This window comes from Vulpes lagopus, chromosome 5 (genome assembly GCF_018345385.1).
Source record: "Vulpes lagopus strain Blue_001 chromosome 5, ASM1834538v1, whole genome shotgun sequence".
NCBI classification, from domain to species: Eukaryota; Metazoa; Chordata; class Mammalia; order Carnivora; family Canidae; genus Vulpes; species Vulpes lagopus.
In genome coordinates this window covers 74,577,907-74,597,566 of record NC_054828.1, presented here as the reverse complement: position 1 = coordinate 74,597,566, position 19,660 = coordinate 74,577,907, and the positions used below count along the sequence as shown (strand labels likewise).

At 44.2% G+C, this 19,660-nt stretch overlaps 3 protein-coding genes across 9 annotated transcripts in view; all 3 read left to right on the top strand.

The window, feature by feature from the left end:
- The window catches only part of C5H1orf54 (chromosome 5 C1orf54 homolog), a 9,533-nt gene extending 8,823 nt beyond the window's left edge, over positions 1-710 (top strand). For all 3 annotated transcript variants that reach the window (XM_041754000.1, XM_041753999.1, XM_041754001.1), the window contains one exon: positions 624-710. The gene's annotated coding sequence lies outside the window, so the exon portion shown is untranslated. The remainder of the gene's footprint in view (positions 1-623) is intronic.
- Positions 622-12,761, top strand: CIART (circadian associated repressor of transcription). 5 transcript variants are annotated; one of them, XM_041753987.1, is made up of 7 exons: positions 622-723; positions 3,085-3,501; positions 3,672-3,747; positions 3,977-4,055; positions 4,178-4,289; positions 6,008-6,197; positions 12,647-12,761. In XM_041753987.1, the coding sequence occupies exons 1-7, from the start codon at positions 718-720 to the stop codon at positions 12,658-12,660; spliced, it is 894 nt and encodes a 297-aa protein (XP_041609921.1). In that variant the 5' UTR covers positions 622-717; the 3' UTR covers positions 12,661-12,761. The 5 variants fall into 5 exon arrangements, with proteins under 5 accessions (XP_041609921.1, XP_041609922.1, XP_041609924.1 ...); XM_041753988.1 differs by lacking the exon at positions 12,647-12,761 and adding an exon at positions 9,296-12,033; XM_041753990.1 differs by lacking the exon at positions 622-723 and adding an exon at positions 985-1,974.
- On the top strand, positions 12,641-19,660 carry MRPS21 (mitochondrial ribosomal protein S21). Its single transcript, XM_041754002.1, has 2 exons — positions 12,641-12,761; positions 18,808-19,660. Exons 1-2 carry the CDS (start codon positions 12,679-12,681, stop codon positions 18,986-18,988), a joined length of 264 nt encoding a protein of 87 aa, XP_041609936.1. The 5' UTR covers positions 12,641-12,678; the 3' UTR covers positions 18,989-19,660.

The following is a 19,660-nucleotide window of genomic DNA, read 5'->3' as shown; positions in this document are numbered from 1 at the left end:
TGGCTAATGTTTCCAGCCTGGTCAAGTCTCAGCTGCTTGAAGGATGAGGGATCCCACTTAGAATGATCTTATCTAATTTTAAGGTTTAGGAGATGTTGAGGCAAAGACTTTTTGAACAAGAGTCATTATTTTTTCTGAACTGGGAGGACTTCAGGACCTCCTGCAGTAGAAGCCGACCTCCCCATTTCCAGTCTGCCTTGAAGAATCAAAGCTGGTTCCAGCCTGGAGGTGGCTTAAGATATGGCAGTTGCCAGAGGGCATAATGGGAGGAGCCTTACAACTTGGCAAAGTCGAGAGCCAAAGTTCAGAGGCAGAAGGGGTGGTGGTTGGTTCCCTAAAGTAGAGGAGAGATGGTGGAGGCAAGGAGGGGAGAGAAGCCTGTGCTATAGGAAAGGAATTTTAAAACTGGGATTCTAAATAACTATGGAGAGCGGTGAAGAAATTTATCAGAGGAAGGACTGAGGAGGGGGAGGGGATACATTCCAGGAGATCTCATGGGGGAAATCTAGCCCAGAATATGAAATCTGGGGAGTTTTCAGAGGCTGGGGGTGGGGGGGTGGGGGGCTTCAGGGACTTCCTAAGCCACCTGAGCCTGGTGTTTTCCCTTTCTTTGCTTTTTTTAGGACAAAGAAGGCTGCTACAACTCTGGATGGGGATTTGGGAAGAGGAAATTGGAAGATAAATAAATGAAATAATTTGGCTACTCTCTACTCCTTCATGAGGGTCTGTTCTAATCTCACAACACTAAAGAGAGCACCAGGATATGGGGATAGGAAGGGTAGATTAGAAAGGGAGTGAGATAGGGGATCCCTGGGTGGCTCAGTGGTTTAACACCCCTGCCTTTGGCTCAGGGCTTGATCCTGGAGTCCTGGGATTGAGCCCCGGCTCTCTGCATGGGGCCTGCTTCTCCCTCTGCCTGTGTCTCTGCCTCTTTCTGTCTCTCATGAATAAGTAAATAAAATCTTTTAAAAAAGTGGGGGGGGGGGGGGAGTGAGATAGCAGAATTAGAGGGAATAGTTAGGACTGTGAATAAACCTGAAATGTGAAGAATGGAGAAGAGCACCAACAGACAGTTAATTTCATCTAATGCTATTACTTTATTACACATGTTGAGACCGCGTGTTTGGGAAAAGAGAGTTGAGGTTTATGTAGAACACTTTTTTCTTTTTATAAAATAAGCACATTGTTAAACATATGTAAAATATTAAAAACTACTTAGAATAGATTTTAAAAATCACACCCTCCTCCACTTACACCCCCAACCCCCAACAATGTGCCTTTTCCAGCTCGTAATTAGGGCAGGCAGGGACACACTTTCTCCGTCCTCGAGACCCTAATCAGAACGGGGCTGCCCCCTTGCGGTCTCCTCGGTGTCACAGCCTCAATCGGCCAGTCGTCCCTGAGCCCCCGTCCCCTTCGCGGCATTGTACTTCCAGGCCTGCGAGGAGCACCAAGTAGTAAATTCCAGACTTGGTCAACTACGGACGCGCACCTTCCCTCCTTCCGGGCCTTTCGAATCTTCTCCAGAGAACACGTAAAGAAATGAGGCCGGACAAAAGTCTAATCTAGGAAATCAGGAACCTACCCAGGCTCCGTTCCCTGCGCAGGGCCAGAGAAGCCCGCATAGGCAAGTCAGGGACGAGCGAGCTGGGCATTGACCTCTGGAGTCGTGGCTGGCTGGTATCCGAGCTGGTAACGTGCGCGGCGGGTTATGTAAGGAAAGGGCCGGAGGAGCCACCCCCGTGGGAGTGCGCGAGAGGACGCGGTGTTCTCGGCGGCAGTTCCCACCCTCCCACCCTGCAGGGCAGGAGGCAGCCAGCCTGGAGGAGGCAGAGGCGGAGACGGTGAAGCGCGGACCTGCGGGTCACGAGGGCACCGGGGGCGGCCGAGAGACGAGAGGACACACAGGGGCGTCCATCCGTTCTCTCGCACGTTGCCCACCCAAGTCGCCGATGGCTTCCACGTGCGGCCCTCGTGAGAGGAGGCGCTCAACCGGGAGGGGGGACGGGACCGGAGAGGCGGGGGGGGGGTGGATCTGCTACTGAGGGGGAGCCGGAGTCCTACTCCCACATCCCAACACGCGCGCCTCCCAGCACACAACCAGTCTGCACACAGTAACTGCACGTCTTCTGCCCACCACCATCCTATTTAAGGCCACGGGCTCCGCCCTTTCCACTCTTTCCATCCTCCTCCTTTTCTCCTCACCGGGTCCTGCTTGCGAGCCGCATGTAGGGGCGGGGCACGGAATGCTTCCCTTCCAGCCAATCGTCACCTAGCTGTGTCTCTATTGGCCGAGCCCCTGGAGGCTGTAGCAAATGGGGTGCGAACTTGGGGAACATGCGTCACGCGCCGCCGACTAGCCAACCAATGAGGCCGCGAGGTCTGTGTACGCAGGGGGAAGGCACGTGCCCGGCCGCACGTGTCTGGGAGGGGGGAAGGGGCGGGACCAGTGGGGGAGAGGCAGAGGTGGGCAGCCCCGACCCGCAGAGTTGGAGAAGGAGCGGGAGACAGCCAGGTGGCGGACCGATACAGGTGCGGAGGCTGGTGGGCTGAGGGAGCGTTTCGCGCCTGAGGATCAGACCCGAGGGAGTAGGTTTCGGGACCGAAAGCGGAGCTTGGTATTGTGAGGAATAGCATCACGTGGCAGGCGCCACTGTGGAGGGTCCCGGCGCTGGGATCCGGTTCAGAGAGATTGGGAAGGGGCGTGGGGTTACCGTGGGGAGCGTTCCCTACAGGGTCACTAGGTGCGCTCACCGGTAGCCCTCGCTGCGGGGGTCAGGCTGGGAGCAGATCTGGTGAACAACTGTCGGGGGAAGGTGTCAAGTCAGGTAATTTACTCTGAACGGAGGGGAGGAAAGAACAGTCTTGTGTCAGATAAAGAAGCTGCCCTGCGGAGGCCAGAGGGGCAGTCCAGGTTCTTAGCTGAGCGGGGCAGGCAGAGGAGGTGACTTTTTCTATTGTCTCGGAGACATGTAATGCTGGGGAGGAGAGAGGAGGTATTTTCCAGTACACCCCAATCCCCCAGTCTATTTTCTAATTTTCAGATGATGGTTACAGATTCCTGTCTTTGCTCTTCACTTGCAGGTTCCGATCTTTGGGTACCCCGGGAGTTGTTCAGCCCCTGCTTCTGAACCTATGGATTCTCCAGCTAGCGATTACTCCTGTTTTTCCTACTCTCTGTCTTCCTGTCTTTCCACCTCCCCAGTGAACAGTGACTTTGGCCTCCCGTCAGATAGCGAGGGGGAGGACAAGGGGGCCCATGGCCCCAGGTCAGATCCTGCTGGGCAGAGGGGAGGTTCTCGGCCCAGCCCGGGGCCTATCCGCTGCAGGCAACGAACCAAGGTTTCCAGCAACCAACATACAGCATCTCACCTGGAACAGCGGGGCTTGGCCTCTCCTATGGTGGGATCTGGGGTCAAAAAATCAAGAGATGGTGAATTACAGACCAACTTAAACATCCAAGGTTGTACCACAGAAGGAGACCGGCTCTTTGCTCAGAAGGTAAGAAAAGGCAGGGGAAAGGAGACAATACTGGAATGGCTTAGCACCCAACTGATGAGTAAGGACCCTATGAAGACAGTGTTGGTTTTGGGCTGTGGAGGTGGGGAAGAACAGTACTGTGTGGACAATTCTGTGAGTCCTCTCATAGCCTTTGTCCGGTTTTCCTACAGTGTAAAGAGCTCCAAGGATTTATCCGTCCTCTCACAGACCTACTGAATGGGCTGAAGATGGGTCGATTTGAGAGAGGTGATTATCTAATAGGTTGCACTTATTTGGGCTAGATTAATCTCTGTCTTTCTCTCAATGTTTTAAATGTGTTATTTCTCTTAAATCTTTGTAGCCTACATTATTCCTTTTGTGCTTCTGTGATTTAATTTCTTTAGCTGAATCTATTTTAACCCTGTTTTGTCCTTCCTTTACCTGACAAAATTCTTGAATCTCAACCTTTGATGTTTTTCTCTCTCCCTAATCCCAGGATTGAGCAGTTTCCAGCAGAGTGTGGCAATGGACAGAATCCAGCGTATTATAGGTATTTTGCAGAAGCCACAAATGGGGTAAGTTCCCCCCTGGTTCTTTCCTCAGTACTTCATAAAAAAAGGAGATATCTACAATCCTGTTTTGTTGCTTTTTTCACACTTAATGGTTTTTTAAAGAAAAAAAATTTTTTTTTCCACAGGGAGCGTTATCTAGGAACCTTGCTACAGGTAGAAGGGATGTTAAAGACTTGGTTTCCTCATATAGCTGCCCAGAAGTCATCATTGAGTAGTAGCAGGCACCAGCTGACCAAGGTAAGAACATACAAACCTGAGGGAGAAATGGAGTAATGAGGAAATGAAGTGTACATGCAGAAATCCTTCTTCTGTTTTCTTCTGAGTCTTTTCATCTTTTTCAAAACAGGTTTCTTTTCAGGGGAGGAAATGCCTAACCTTCCTCATTTTTTTTTTTTTTTTTAAGATTTTGTTTATTTATTCATGAGAGACACACAGAGAGGCAGAGACAGGCAGAGGGAGAAGCAGGCTCCTCGCAGGGAACCGGATGTGGGACTCAATCCTGGGACTCTGGGATCACGTCCTGAACCAAAGGCAGACACCCAACTGCTGAGACACCCAGGCGTCCCCTAACCTTCCTCATTGTCTTGATTCGTGTATGATTTTTGTTCTTTAAAAATTTTTATTCATTTATTTATTCATGAGAGACACACACACACACAGAGAGAGGCACAGACACAGGCAGAGGGAGAAGCAGGCTCCATGCAGGGAGCCCACGTGGGACTCAATCCTGGCACTCCCGGATCACACCCTGGGCTGAAGGCAGGCACTAAACCCCTGAGCCACCCAGGCGTCCCCATTCTATTTTGTTCTGATCACTACTAAGAACTCCATGAAATTTAACCCTATCCCTCATGTAGTAGCTTATCTGCTTTCTGCATAGATACAGAAGGCTTTTTTACCTGAACAAATGAGTCATGCAGGAAGAGTCCTTAGCTTTCCTCTACAACTCCTTTTTCCTCTGTTGCCATAAAACTTTTTCCTTTTCCCTCTTTTTACTCCTACCCAAGCATCCTTGTACCAAATCCTCTGGAAGTGTGGGTTTCAAGAGGGAGTGGAGGAGGGCACCCATAGGACACCCATGGAAGGAGTGTTGGATAGATTCTTAGACCTAATGTGGAAGTGACCTATTTTTCAAATAATAGGGTATTTATGAGGGTACTCAAATGATGAGAAGGGTAAAGTTTTCTATAGATAATGGATAGCCCTTCTTGTTTTCTTTTTTTTTTTTTAATTTTTATTATTTATGATAGTCACAGAGAGAGAGAGAGAGAGAGAGAGAGAGAGAGGCAGAGACACAGGCAGAGGGAGAAGCAGGCTCCATGCACCGGGAGCCCGATGTGGGACTCAATCCCAGGTCTCCAGGATCTCGCCCTGGGCCAAAGGCAGGCGCCAAACCGCTGTGCCACCCAGGGCTCCCCGCCCTTCTTATTTTCAATCAACCACAGTTATTATTGGTGTGGGAATAACTCATTTAAACATAAGCAGGAGGATTTTGCCTATATATTAATTTACGTTTCCTAAGAAACTCAACAAAGGGAAATTAGAATTTAAAATATAGAAATTGAAAAAATAAGTAAATAAATAAAATACAGAAACTGGGAAATGATGATCCCAGTTAAAAACAGACTTTTAAAAAAGTTCTAAAATGAATTGTTTTATAAATAGTGAGAACCTATGGGACTGTTTGTTTTATTTTGCCTGTCTGGATGTCCGGTGCCTAACTTAGTATGTGGTACATAATTGGCCTTCAAGTATTTGTTAAGTAAATGAAAGTATAATTAGGCTACTAAAAGTTTTATTTGATCTTGGCCTGGCAGGAAATGATCTGTTGCATAAGACTAGGTATGTTTGCATTGCAAACAGAGTCCCCAAGGAAAGAAAAGTTTTAAGCAACCAAGTGGAGTTAATCTGAAAGCTCTCTCACATATTTTTTTTCTCTCATCTCCCCCTTCTAGCATTTTCCAAGCCCCCACAGTTACTCAGCTGCTTCCTCTCCTGCACCTCCCCTGGAAAAGATGGACAAGACACGGTTAGGACATCTGCTGTTTAAACCAAAGCAGCCTTGGCACCTCACTGAATGGCCAACTATGCACCTTACTTGGATCCACACCACTCCAATCTGCAACCCCCCCCTCAGTTCCCCAGGTACCATTTCCTTTAGCCATGGTCCTTTAGGCACTGGAGCCAGCATTGGTGTCATCCTTTTTGTCCAGCATGGAATGCAGCCTTTCACCCACTCTGCCCCAACCACTCCAGTTCCGCCCACCACAGTGTCTCCTGTCATCCCTGTTGATCCTAAGAAACTCTCTAGAGAGGGACCTCATTGCCACAGTTTGCCAGCAACTCTGCCATCAGACTGGAGCTGTACCCTGTCTGGCCCTGGTCTACCCACTATGGCCAGAGTGATGACCATGGGACATCTAGAGCAAATGAGAAGCCATCCTCCAGTTGCTCCTGAGGTCCATTCTCTCAACCCCTAATCCAGGACTTGAGACTGTGGTTTCTAATTTGTGTAAATGTATGTCTCTCATATATATTTTTTACTTTTCATGTGTACATTTGTGTTGAGGGAAGAGAAGTCCTTTTTGATTAAAGAAATTTTATACCTAAACAGTTTGTTGGTTGGAGGAAATTGAAACCTTCTGCTTCAAATACCAATATTGGACTTCTCAGCAGCAGAAAAGACAAAGGGGATAGGAATATTTGTGAAAGTAATCTCCAGCAAGTTAGAAGTCTGGATGGGATGACAGAAGTCCTGTGAAGACGAAATGGGACTCTGCTGCTGGCTTCCTAGGGACTACCCTTGGGATGGTTACAGGGTTCAGAATTGGGCTTATGTTTCATTTAGTTTCAGAGACTAGTACCTTTCCCTTTGTGTCTCTCACTTTTGTAATCTTCCAGCTGGCCCAGACTAGCAGGTTTTTTCTGCTCTGGAATAGGTCTTTGCTTTGATGGGAGCTGTTGATGCTCGTGGATAAATACATATGTAATCTACTGCAGCCAGAGGAGGAATAGAAGAGCCAGAACAGCCACTGTGGTGGCCAGTTTTGAAGAGGAAGGGGTGCACTAGAACTGTCAGAATAGGAAGTCTCCTCAGACACTGGGCCACATCTTCATTCAGAAAGCTGCAGGAGGGGCGCCAGGGTGGGTGGCCTACTCCGTTAGGCTTAAGCCTCAGACTCTTGATTTTGGGTCAGGTCATGATCTCAGGGTCGTAAGATCAAACCCCTTGCTGGTCACAGAGCCTACTTGAGATTCTCTCTCTCTCTGCCCCTCCCCAAGTAAAATAAATAAATAAATCTTAAAACAACAACAAAGAAAAAAACCTGCAGCTGCTAAACCTGTGCAAGACTAAGGAAAGCTACCCAGTGCTATCATGAGGCAAACATGAAAGTCAGTAAATTTATCTAATACCCTTCTCTGTATATTACTCTAACTCATATATCCCAGTTTCCACCAAAACCATGTCTTCTCCCATCCTAAGCCTTGGCAGTGTATCAGACCGCTTGGTCATTTTAGTTATTGTTTATTGGCTACTTAGCATATTTCTCACAGCTAGTTATACATCTTTACCCTATTTCCCAAGTACTCTGTTCTCAGGGAATAATTATCTCTTGATTTCAGAGAGAAAATGACCTCTTTTCTTTTTTTAAGATTTTATTTATTTATTTGAGAGAGAGAGAGAGCACATGAGCAGAGAGAGGGGCAGAAGGAGAGAGAGAAGCAGACTCGCCACTGAGCAGGGAGCCCAGAATCAGGACTCGATCCCTGGACCCTGAGATCATGTTCTGAGCTGAAAGGCACTTAACTGACTTAGCCACCCAGGCACATGACCTCCTTTCTAAGTCAAACGTCTCCATTTGTGCTCTTGATTACCTTTCTCCTCTGGAACTTTTACTGTATCACTTATCACTTGTAACTTCACGTTGTTCTTGAATTGTTTATTTATTTATGTCTCCTACAAGTAGTATTTATTCCTCCCACAAATTCGGATCAGGTCTCCCCCTTCTGGAAAACATCTCTTAAGTCTGATTGTCCTTTTTTGTCATCTTCATATTTTTAACAGTCTAATCTTTCTCTTTTCTACCACTCAATCCTTAGCTTCTTGCAGCTACTATTCTACTGTACCTTCCAGGGTCACTAATTATCACACCAAATTAGGTATTCTTTTTTTTTTTTTTTTTAAGATTTTATTTATGGGTGGCACCTGGGTGGCTCAGGTCACGATCTTGGGGGCCTGGGATCAAGCCCTGTGTGGGGCTCCCTGCTCAGTAGGCAGTCTGCTTCTGCCTCTGCCCCCCTCCCACTCGTGCTCTCTCCCTCTCAAATGAATAAATCAAATCTTAAAAAATTTAAAAAATATTTTATGTATCTGAGAGAGAGAGCATGCAAATAAGCAGGTGGGGAGGGGCAGAGGGAGAAGCATACTGCTTACTGAGCAGGGAGCCCAATGTGGGGCTTGATCCCAGGATCCCAAGATCATGACTCATAATCCAAACCTAAAGGCAGATGCTTAATGAACTGAGCCATCTAGGCACCCCCAGTATCAAGTATTCTAATATATTTTCCACCGAATCAATAACTAGATCCAAGCACAAAGGCTATGTGCTCCATGCTCTCTGTAGCATCGGACACGCTTGATGTTACCTACTGAAACTCTCCTCCCTTGGATCCCATGACAGCATGCTATCCACTATACTAATTCTCCTCTTACCTTCCTGGCAGCAACTTCTATACCTTGTAATGGTCCCACTTAAGCCTGATCTAGGGTGTGCGCATTCCCTTAGGCTTAGTCCTTGATCCTTTATTCTCTGACTATATTCTTTCACTTAAAAATTTCATCTTTCATGGCTTTATTGCCTCAACTTTCAAGACTTCTGAATTGGGAATCCCTGGGTGGCTCAGTGGTTTGGTGCCTGCCTTCGGCCCAGGGTTTGATCCTGGAGACCCGGATCGAGTCCCACATCAGGCTCCCTGCATGGAGCCTGCTTCTCCCTCTGCCTCTCTCTCTCTCTCTCTCTCTCTCTCTCTCGTATTTCATGAATAAATAAATAAAATCTTAAAAAAACAAAGACTTCTGAATCTCCATCTCTAATCCCGATTTCTCCCCTAGAAGACATACTGAATGTCTACATCTTTGCTGAACAGTTCTATTTACACGTTATTAGTACCTAAATATTGTTGAAAATTTCAGCATTTTAGAACCAAGAGGTATCATTCACCAATCCTCCTCATTTTTTTAGATGAAGAAACTTAGGTGGCTTATGCAAGACAACACAACATGGGGACAGAACTCTGGATTTCCAGTCTGGTGCTTTTTCCAGTCTGATTTTCACCAATCAAAATATTATCTTTCCTTTAAAGATGTCCTGTTCTGCTGTTTTATACTCTTTTTCTGGGATCCCTGGGTGGCGCAGCGGTTTGGCGCCTGCCTTTGGCCCAGGGCGCGATCCTGGAGACCCGGGATCGAATCCCACGTCAGGCTCCTGGTGCATGGAGCCTGCTTCTCCCTCTGCCTGTATCTCTGCCTCTCTCTCTCTCTGTGTGACTATCATAAATAAATAAAAATTAAAAAAAAAATTTATACTCTTTTTCTTCTGTTAACACTATGCTACCATCATTTTTCTAGATAACTAAACTTAAAACTGCCCTCTTCCTACCCATTTCATTGCCACATTTTCGGTCTGAACTTTAACTATAGGAATAGTCTCTCTTACATCTCATCTCTGCTCACTGATACCAGATTACTTTTCCTAGAACAGTGCTTTGCATGTCATTTCCTATTCAACTCCTTCAATGGCTCCTCAGTGCTTTGAGAAGTTCAAAGACTTTTCTCAAAGTCTTTGTTTCTCCTTCTGTTCCCCCACTTGATCCCTATGTTTACTTTTTCATTTGCCCTTGATGAACACTGTAAGACTTTTTAACTCTGAACTCTTCTTCATGTTGTTCACCTTGCCCAGTCTTTCCTGCGTCTGTCAACTAAATCCTACTTTTAAGAGACTCACTCAAGGCCTTCTCCCAATTATTCTTTCCACTAAACATGATGTATAAGCCGTCTTGGGCCCTTTCCTCCATCAAATGAGATCATGCACATAAAGTGCCCATACAAGGTTTGGCATATAGCAGGCTCTCAAAAATGTTACTTTCCTTCTGCTTTTATTTCAAAAAGAATTTTCCATTTTATCCCAGTTGATTCCCATGACAAATTTCGTGATTGAGGGCAGACATTGGTCTCATTTTACAGACAAGAAAATAGACTAAGAGTTTGTTAGGAGTCAGCAAGACCCAGATAGTAAATGTTTTAGGCTTTGTGGGCCACACATCTCTGTCGCAACTACCCATCTCTGCCATTGTAGACCAAAACAGCCATATCTAATATGTAAACAAATGAGCACAACTGTGCTCCTATAAAGTTTTATTTACAAAAACGGGTTGAACTGGATTTTATCTATAAGCCGTAGATTTCAGACTATTGGTTCAAGTGACATAGAACTTATGACTATCAGAATTTGGATAGAAATCAGATCTCTTGGGATGGCTGGGTGGCTCAGTGGTTGAGCATCTGCCTTTGGCTCAGGGCATGATCCTGGGGTCCCGGGATGGAGTCCCACATTGGTTCTTTGTGAGGAGCCTTCTTCTCCCTGTGCCTATGTCTCTGCCCCTCTCTGTCTCTCATAAATAAATAAATAAAATCTTTTTTAAAAAATTAAAAGCAATCAGATCTCTCGACTTCTAATCCACTGCTTTTCCATCATATTATCCTTTTGCCTATATAATTTACTTTGTATTTATCATACGCTAATTTGTTTTACTACTTAACTTTAATGTCTACTGTATTGTCTTCTAGTGGTCCAAGGGGTACTGGAATGGTATGAAAAACAAAGAGTAGGCATTTATAAAGTTTGTTAATAAGCATGATGATGTCCTAATCTAGCTCTATTTTAGTATGTTGAACCTGGCTTACCTTATAACACAAGTACCTGCTTGTGCACCTTTTTCTTTTGAGCCTTTCTCTACTGTTTTCCAGTACATGCTAGATCTGAATTTATGTGAAAAACCAGAGATGGATATGTAGAAATAACATATAAAAAAAAGAAAAGCTGTTTCCACAGTGAAGAAGAAATAAAGGAGATATTTCCACTAGGTCTCACGGGGAGGCAAAGGGATAGAAGTTGACATAAAAAAAAGTCTTCAATTCAGGATGCCTGGCTAGCTCAGTCCGTGGAACATGGGACTCTTGATCTCGGTGGTAGGTTCCAGCCCCACCTTGGGTGTGGAGATTGCTAAGAACAAAATCTTAAAACAAAACAAAAACAAACAACTTCAATTCTAAAATCTTCAGGCGTTTCGCAATTTATTTAGTGATTTCAGTTTATGTAGTGAAATGCCTAGGCAGATAATGTTATAGGAAACTCATGGTATGTTCATTTTGTTTCTTTTCCTTAGTTTTTAAGCAGATAAGGGGCGTAAAGCTTTTTTTTTTTTTTTTTCCGGAGAACAGATCTCAAAGAATCTGTGTCCTTTGAGAAAACAGGAAGCATGTTTAGGAAGCTTTGCCTATTTCTCTCATTTTCCTTCCAGAAAAAGAAATTATTTAAGTATCGATTACAGGGACACCTGAGTGGCTCAGCTGTTGAGCACGTGTCTTTGGCTCAGGGAGTGATCCTGGGGGTCCTGAGATCGAGTCCCACATCGGGCTCCCTGCGAGAGGCCTGCTTCTCCCTCTGCCTATATCTCTGCCTCTCTCTCTTATGAATAATTAAATAAAATCTTTTAAAAAGTAAATATCGATTACAGATTTGATAGGATCAGGGAGTACGGAATCACACTGACCTTCTCAAAGACCGAAGCATGAGAAAACGAGCAAACTGTTTTGGGCGAATTTAAGGCAACGAGTATTTTGCTTTGTCGGGTGTAGAGTACAGGCTGGAGGCTTGGGGAGTCTGGCGAGGGCGTGGGGGTGGGGAGCCTGGAGAAGCAATCAACTCGAGCCAGAAAGAATTGCTATGGTTTCCAAGCTGTTTCGGGTTTGTTTTTGGTTTTTTGGTTTTTTTCCGCCCTCCTTCCAGCCAGAATTAACACGCGCCGCGCAGGAGAGGACGTAGTTTCCGCTTCCGGCCGCGCGCCACCTTCCCGGCTGCTGGTTGCTGAGGGCGTGGGGTGAGGAGCGGAGGTTGGGAATGGGGAGAGCAGGACGGCTGTCGTGGGAGGGGAAACTTGCGCGGGAAAGACGGAGAAAGACTCCGTTCCCAGTTCTCGCCCCAAACGCTCCTGGGGCGGTGAGCGGTACCTGGAGCACCCTGTGGCGTTTCCGGATCCTCCCGTCCGGGCTTCGTATATCTCCGTGGTGACGCCCTGCTCCAGTTTCGTTTCTTCCCCTAAGTTAGGGTTTGTATCCGCAAAGAGAACTAGGCAGTCTTGGTTATGATTAGCGTATACTCTCTAAGTTGTGAAGACTCCACGTGCTCTGTGTCCTTTGTTTCCAAGGACCTTGCTTTTCCAGAGCCTAAGTAAGCCACGAGGTAGAGTGTGCATTCTGCTGTTTCCTTTTCTTACCTGGTCTCTATACTTTCCCTTTCTCCATCACCCTTTAGGCCCTGCGGAGTGAAGATTTAATTCCAAGGTCATGGCAAAACATCTGAAGTTCGTTGCCAGGACTGTGATGGTACAGGAAGGGAACGTGGAAGGTGCATACAGGACCCTAAACAGGTAACCAGAAACAAGCTCTCTTGGGAAGCGCTTGGGTAGTTATTCTCTCCTTCCCCTGTCATAGATTGTTCTCAAACTTACATCAGCCAGGTATTCAGAGTCTCTTGAAACTTTTCAGCCCCTTAGTTTATTATCTTAAAAATGAAGTTTTCCCCAAAACCTAACAGTATGAAGTTTGTTTATACAGAGCCTGAATTCTCTCCCAAGACTTAAGGAGCCCAAAGGGAAAATCAAAATGTAACTGGGCAGTGGGAATGTAGTATGTGATAAATATAAAGTTGAGGGATTGGTGTCGGACAAGGCTAATAGATGAATTCAGATCTGGGATCTTGGAGAAGCGAGCAAGAGATGGAAAAGTCTTAACAGGTTTGAGAAAGATTACAGCATTAGCAAAAACATAAAGGTGGAAATGAACTAGGAGTATCCGAAGAGCTGTTTGAAAGTTTTGTTTTTTTTTAAGATTTTATTTATCTAATTATGAGAGACATAGAGACAGAGACACAGGCAGAGGGAGAAGCAGGCTCCACGCAGGGAGCCCCACACGGGACTCGAACCCTGGTCTCCAGGATCATGTCCTTGGCCTAAGGCGGTGCTGAACTGTTGAGCCACCCGGGCTGCCCAGATTTTATTTATTTATTCATGAGAGACACGGAGAGAAAGAGAGGCAGAGACACAGGCAGAGGGAGAAGCAGGCTCCATGCAGGAAGCCTGACGTAGGACTCGATCCCGGTTCCCCAGGATCAGGCCCTGGGCTGAAGGCAGCGCCAAACCGCCAAGCCACCCAAGCTGCCCTGTTTTGAAAGGTTTTTGAATACTAGACTAAAGAGGTGTAGAAGAGCTGTAATAAAGAATACCTTACCATCATATGTTCTCAGGCCAATAGTTAATTAGTCTTCCCTTACCACTGGTTATAAGGATTTTGATTTTCTGTCTGGCTTCATCATTTTCTCTCTCCAGTATGAAAGAAACAGATGCTTGTTGAATTGAATTATCAAAGAATTATATGAAAGAGATCTTAAGAGAATATATGAGCTGTCCTTCTACCTTAAGGCCAATAAAATGGTAGCTTTATTACACAAGTAAGGGAAGCTTAGGACATGTAAATTATGTTTCTTGGATCACATGATTATTGAATGGTGGAGAGGGGTGTAAAATACACCTTTCTAGGGATCCCTGGGTGGCGCAGCGGTTTGGTGCCTGCCTTTGGCCCAGGGCGCAATCCTGGAGACCCTGGATCGAACCCCACGTCAGGCTCCCGGTGCCTGGAGCCTGCTTATGTCTCTGCCTTGTCTCTGCCTTTCTCTCTCTGTATGACTATCATAAATAAATAATAATAAAAAATTTTTAAAAAATCAAAATTTAAAGATTTTATTTATTTGAGAGAGACAAATAGTGAGAGAGCATGAGTGGGGAGGAGAGGGAGAAGCAGGCTCCCCACTGAGCAGGAAGCCCCATGTGGGGCTGGATCCCAGAACTCGGGACCACGACTTGAACTGAAGGTAGATGCCCAACCAACTGAGCCACCCAAGTGCCCTCAAAATTTTGAGTTTTAAGAAATGAGTTACTTTGGCAAGGAATGAAAAAATAATTTATGGTGCAGGATTATTTATTGAACCATTTTTTATGTTTGTATCAAGGAAGTAGCTACAACTTTAAAACTTTTGACCAAAGCTTTGATGTTGGCTTGAATATAAGAGTACAGCCCCCTGGGGCACCTGGGTGGTTCAATTGGTTGAATGAATGACTCTTGATTTCAGCTCAGGTCATGATCTTGGGGTAATGGGATCAAGCCCTGAGTCAAACTTTACCTTCAATGGAGAGTCTGCTGGACATTTTCTCTCCTCACATCTTGCATGTTCATGCGCTCGCTCTCTCAAATAAACAAATCTTAAAAAAAAAAAAAAAAAAAGCACAGACCCTGTAGTAGACTGCCCGGTTCAAATAGATCTCAGCTCTGCCATTTATTAGCTTCATGATCTATGGTAAGCTACTTAATGTCTCTGCCTCAGTTTCTTCATCTGTAAAGTGGAACTAATAATAAAATAGCACCTACCTCACAGAGTGGATGTGAGGATTAAATTAGTTAATATGATTAAATTGCTTAGAACAGTGCTTGGCACATAGTAGGCATTGTGTGTTAGTTATTTTCATAATTTGGAAGTCATTGTAAGGAAGATTTTTACCCTTTTGGTTTTGCTTTGTGGGTGATTTGTTTGCTTATTTATTTATTTTTGTTTTGTTTATTTATTTATTCATGAGAGAGACAGAGACAGGTAGAGGAGCATCAGGTTCCCTGTGGGGGCCCTGATGTGGGACTCCATACCAGGACCCCGAGATCACTCCCTGAGCCGAAGGCAGATGATCAACCATTGAGCCACCCAGGTGTCCCTGTTTATTTATTTTGAATGATTAAAAATTTACTGTAGCTGTTTTTCTCTATCTTCCTTGATCATCAGGTTATGCTCAAGGTGGACTGAAGATGAAAAGATAAGAAAATTAAGCCTTTTTTTGTCATGGTGATCCAGTTTGCTGCTGATACTGGAAGGACTTTTCTTATAGATAGTGATACTTCCCAACCAAGGCTCCTCTTTTTAGCCTATTGTTAATCGTATTTTGATTTTTTTTTTCAATTTTTATTTATTTATGATAGTCACACAGAGAGAGAGAGGCAGAGACACAGGCAGAGGGAGAAGCAGGCTTCATGCACCGGGAGCCCGACGTGGGATTCGATCCCGGGTCTCCAGGATCACGCCCTGGGCCAAAGGCAGGCGCCAAACCGCTGCGCCACCCAGGGATCCCGCTAATCGTATTTTGAAATAATAGCATTTATTCCCCCTGTATGCTCTGCTTTCTCATCTCCATTTCCAGTTAAAAAAATTTAAAACCTGAAAAACAGGGACTCCTGGGTGGTTCAGTGGTTGAGCGTTTGGCTCAGGGCGTGATCCTACAGTTCTAGGATCAAGTCCCACATCAGGCTGCATGGAGCCTGCTTCTCCCTCTGCCTATGTCTCTGCCTCTCTCTTTCTGTGTCTTTCATGAATAAATAAATAAAATCTTAAAAGAAAAAACAAAAACCCTGAAAAACAGAATATTTCTAATTTCCTCCCTGAAGGTGATCCTCTTTCCATTGATGTTAGACTTGAAGAAAACATTAGGCCTTCTACCTTCTGAGAGAAGACTTTTCTGGTGTCTTTGGGATCTTTCTAATTAACTTAGAACCAAATGTCTGTATATCTACATCTTCCAAAATCCGTATTTAGCCAATATATTTTTATTTTAATTAACATTAGAGTTTTTCTTTTCCATTTTTTTTCCTTTTTTTCATTTTCTCTAAAAATCCTTCCTGATTCCAGGTGCAAATGGGTGGTAGGTGAGAGAAGAATAAATACATGGCAGAAGGTGAGGCATGTTTGGTTTTCTGCCATCTGGCCTGGCCTGGCACTATCTCAGATCTTGTTCTTAGGTATCTGTTTTCATATTGCTCTTTTTTTGTCTTTCTTTCTTTGATTCTTCTTTTTGTTAAACAGCAGCCCCATACTTCTTTTAAGATTCTCTTTGTAGGTGAATGGCAGTTTATGCATACTTTTTTCCTAGGTATAAGTGCTAATTTTAGTCAGAAACCGAAGGAAACTGGCCAGTGTGACACCATGTGGATTTCAACCCTGGCTGCCAATTTGGAATTACTTGGGGAACCTTTAAAAAACCTCTTGATGCCAAGGCCCCCCTCGAGACTAAGTCTGGGCAGTGGCATCTGACCAGCAGCATTTTTTCAAATGTCCCATGAGATTTTAGTTTTGAGCCAGGATTGTAATAAACTTCTTAAGAGCAGAGACCTGTGCATTTTCATTTTTATATCCCTTACATTTGCTAAAATGTCTGGCGCATAGAAAGCTCTCAGTAAGCGTCTATTTAATGAATGTAAATGTTTCTTTATCTTTTGTCAATCTCTTAATGTTTGTCAGACCTTCCCAAAGGTATCCTTAACAGCAAAGGAGAGTGAAAGAACTATAGGGATTCTGCTACTATAAGCAAACATGGGTTCTCTTTGAAGTTTCTCTTTTTTTAATGAAAATTTTAGGTGATTTTTTTTTTTTTAAGATTTTATTTGTTCATGAGAGACACAGAGAGAGGCAGAGGCATATAGGTAGAGGGAGAAGCAGGCTCCTTGTGGAAAGCCAGATGCAGGATTTTATCCCAAGATGCTGGGATCACAACCTAAGCCGGAGGCAGACGCTCAACCACTGAGCTACCCAAGCATGATTTTTTTTTTTTTAATTCATTGCCATTGCATCTGTTTTAAGGGTAGCACCTCCACCCCTGTTCAAGTTAAAATTGTTGGGTTTTTTTTTAGGATTTTATTTATTTATTTGTGAGAGACACAGGCAGAGGGAGAGGCAGGCTCCTGGAGGGGAGCCCAATGTGGGACTTGACCTCGGGACTCTGGGATCATGCCCTGAGCCAAAAGCAGACACTCAACCGCTGAGCCACCCAGGCGTCCCTAAAATTGGTTCTTTGGGCAAATGCATCAACTTTATCCAGAGACTTTTGTCTCTGGATTGTACTCTTGGCACACTGTCAATTATCCTAGTTAAGAAATATAGCATTTCTGGGGCACCTGCGTGGCCCATTTGGTTAAGTGGCAGACTTGATTTTGGCTCAAATCATGATCTCGGTGTCTTAGGATCAAGCCCCACGTCAGGTTCCTTGCTCAGCCAAGAGTCTGCTTGAGGATTCTCTCTTCCTCTCTTTTTGCCTCTCCCCTTACTTGTGGTTTCCCCTCAAAAATAAATACATATATCTTTTTTAAAAAGTGTGGCATTACTTTTTTAACTTTTATTTACTTTTTTTACTTTATTTCAGGTATTAGAACAATTTAGGAATAGCTTTTGGAAAAAAAGAACTACATATTAAAAAGGAAAGAATTTGATCAGAAAGAAGAGGAATGGTTAGAAACAAAAATATACGAAGAGATTCAAGTTCCAGAAACTTAGGGCCTGAGGTGTGAAGATCTCTTTTTGGCTTCTTTATGAATTTAGAAAATTCATACTTTGTGGCTGGGGTTATCCGGGATTATCTAGGAAAGCAGTACAAGAAGTGCATATTGTTGGGACACCTGGTGGTTCAGTTGAGCCTTTGGCTCAGGTCTTGATCTCAGGATCCTGGAATACAGCCCTGAGTCAGGCTCCCTGCTCAGAGTTTTCAGTCTAATGAGGGAGATGTTTATATAAATAACTATTAGAATGGAGGAATGAAACAATCCCTAAGTAGTTCTGCAACAAAAGAAATGATTTTCTTTAAGAAGATCAGAAACTTCTGGAAAGGTGGCGTCTAGGCTTGGCATCAAGAAGATGAGGCAAATTTCAGAAGGTTGGCAACTGGAGGTGGGGTGGCATTCTAGGTTGTGGAAACAGCATGAATAAAGACTTGGTATCAAAGGGTGTTTAGGGAGTAGTCAGCAAAGTAGTGTGGTTGGAGCTTATGGTACATGGAAAAATGATGGGTGAGGCTTTTATTTAATGCTCTTATTTGTATCATTGGTGTGATAGCCTCTTTCCTTGTATTAAGTAGGTCCGGGGATATCTCAGGCCTACAGAACTTCAGCTGTGTCAGTTAAACTTTAGAGATGGGACAGCATTTGCTGTCTAGGAATCACTCCTAGTGATTTGTTTTTCCTACTACAAATGACCCACCCCATCTGAAGATTCTGAAATGACCCCTTGGTTGAGAATCATTGCTATAGAGAGCCCTTGTTCTTAAGGACTGTGTCACATCCCTCAGGTGTGCTGTGGTAGAAAAAAGGATAGAAATATGATCCTGACTATAAACTTCCCAAGAGCAAGGACTGTGTAATTAATTGCTTTGCTGTTTCTTACAAATTCCTATATAGGACTTCTATAAGTAGGCAGTTAATGCTATATAACCACCATTTCACATCATGATTTTTATAGACACCAGTTGTTTGTCAGTTGACTTCTGGCCATCTGTGAAATTGGAAAAGAATAATAATGAGCCCACATTTCTAACTTCATTGCCTGCTTTAATACAGAATCCTCACCATGGATGGGCTCATTGAGGACATTAAGCGACGACGGTACTATGAAAAGCCTTGTCGCCGAAGACAAAGAGAAAGCTATGAAACCTGCCGGCGTATCTACAACATGGAAATGGCTCGCAAAATCAACTTCTTGATGCGAAAGAACCGGCCGGATCCATGGCAGGGCTGCTGAGGCCTGTGGATAGTAGGCCCAGTATGAAAATCCCTATCCAGCTAATCTCCTTTCTTTCTCTGATCCTATTTTCTCTTACTTTTCTTGTAATAAATTCAGTCACATATATGTAAGAAGACCTGCATACATAGAAGCAGTCGCATAGTTAACAATGGACTCTGTCTTTTATTACATGAAAAAGAAAGTAAGTCAGAAAGTAGTCTAAGAGTAGAATGGTAGTTGCCAAGCACTGGCCAGGAGTGGGGCATGGGTAATTAGTGTTTAATGGGTACAGAATTTTAGTTGGGGAAGCTGTACAAGTTCCAGAGACAGATGGTAGTGATAGTTGCACAACACTGTGAATATGCTTAATGCCACTGAACTGTACATTAAGTGGTTAAAATGGCAAATTTCATGTATATTTAGCTATAATAAAAATTTATGGGGGAGGGACAAAAAGGGGGAGGAGGGGAAAAATTTATTAAATAGTCTAAGAGAGGTGAGGAACTTTTCTAAAATGTAGTGAAATATATCTACCATTTCCTACCCAATTCTTATGAAACCCAAAGCAGGAAATTATTGGAAAAGCATCTGTTACTCTTTACTGAACTGTCCCCCCTCTACCAACTGTTAGATAAAAGGAGAGGAGGCATCTATGTATTTGGAATAAATTGCCACTGAAACACCCATCAA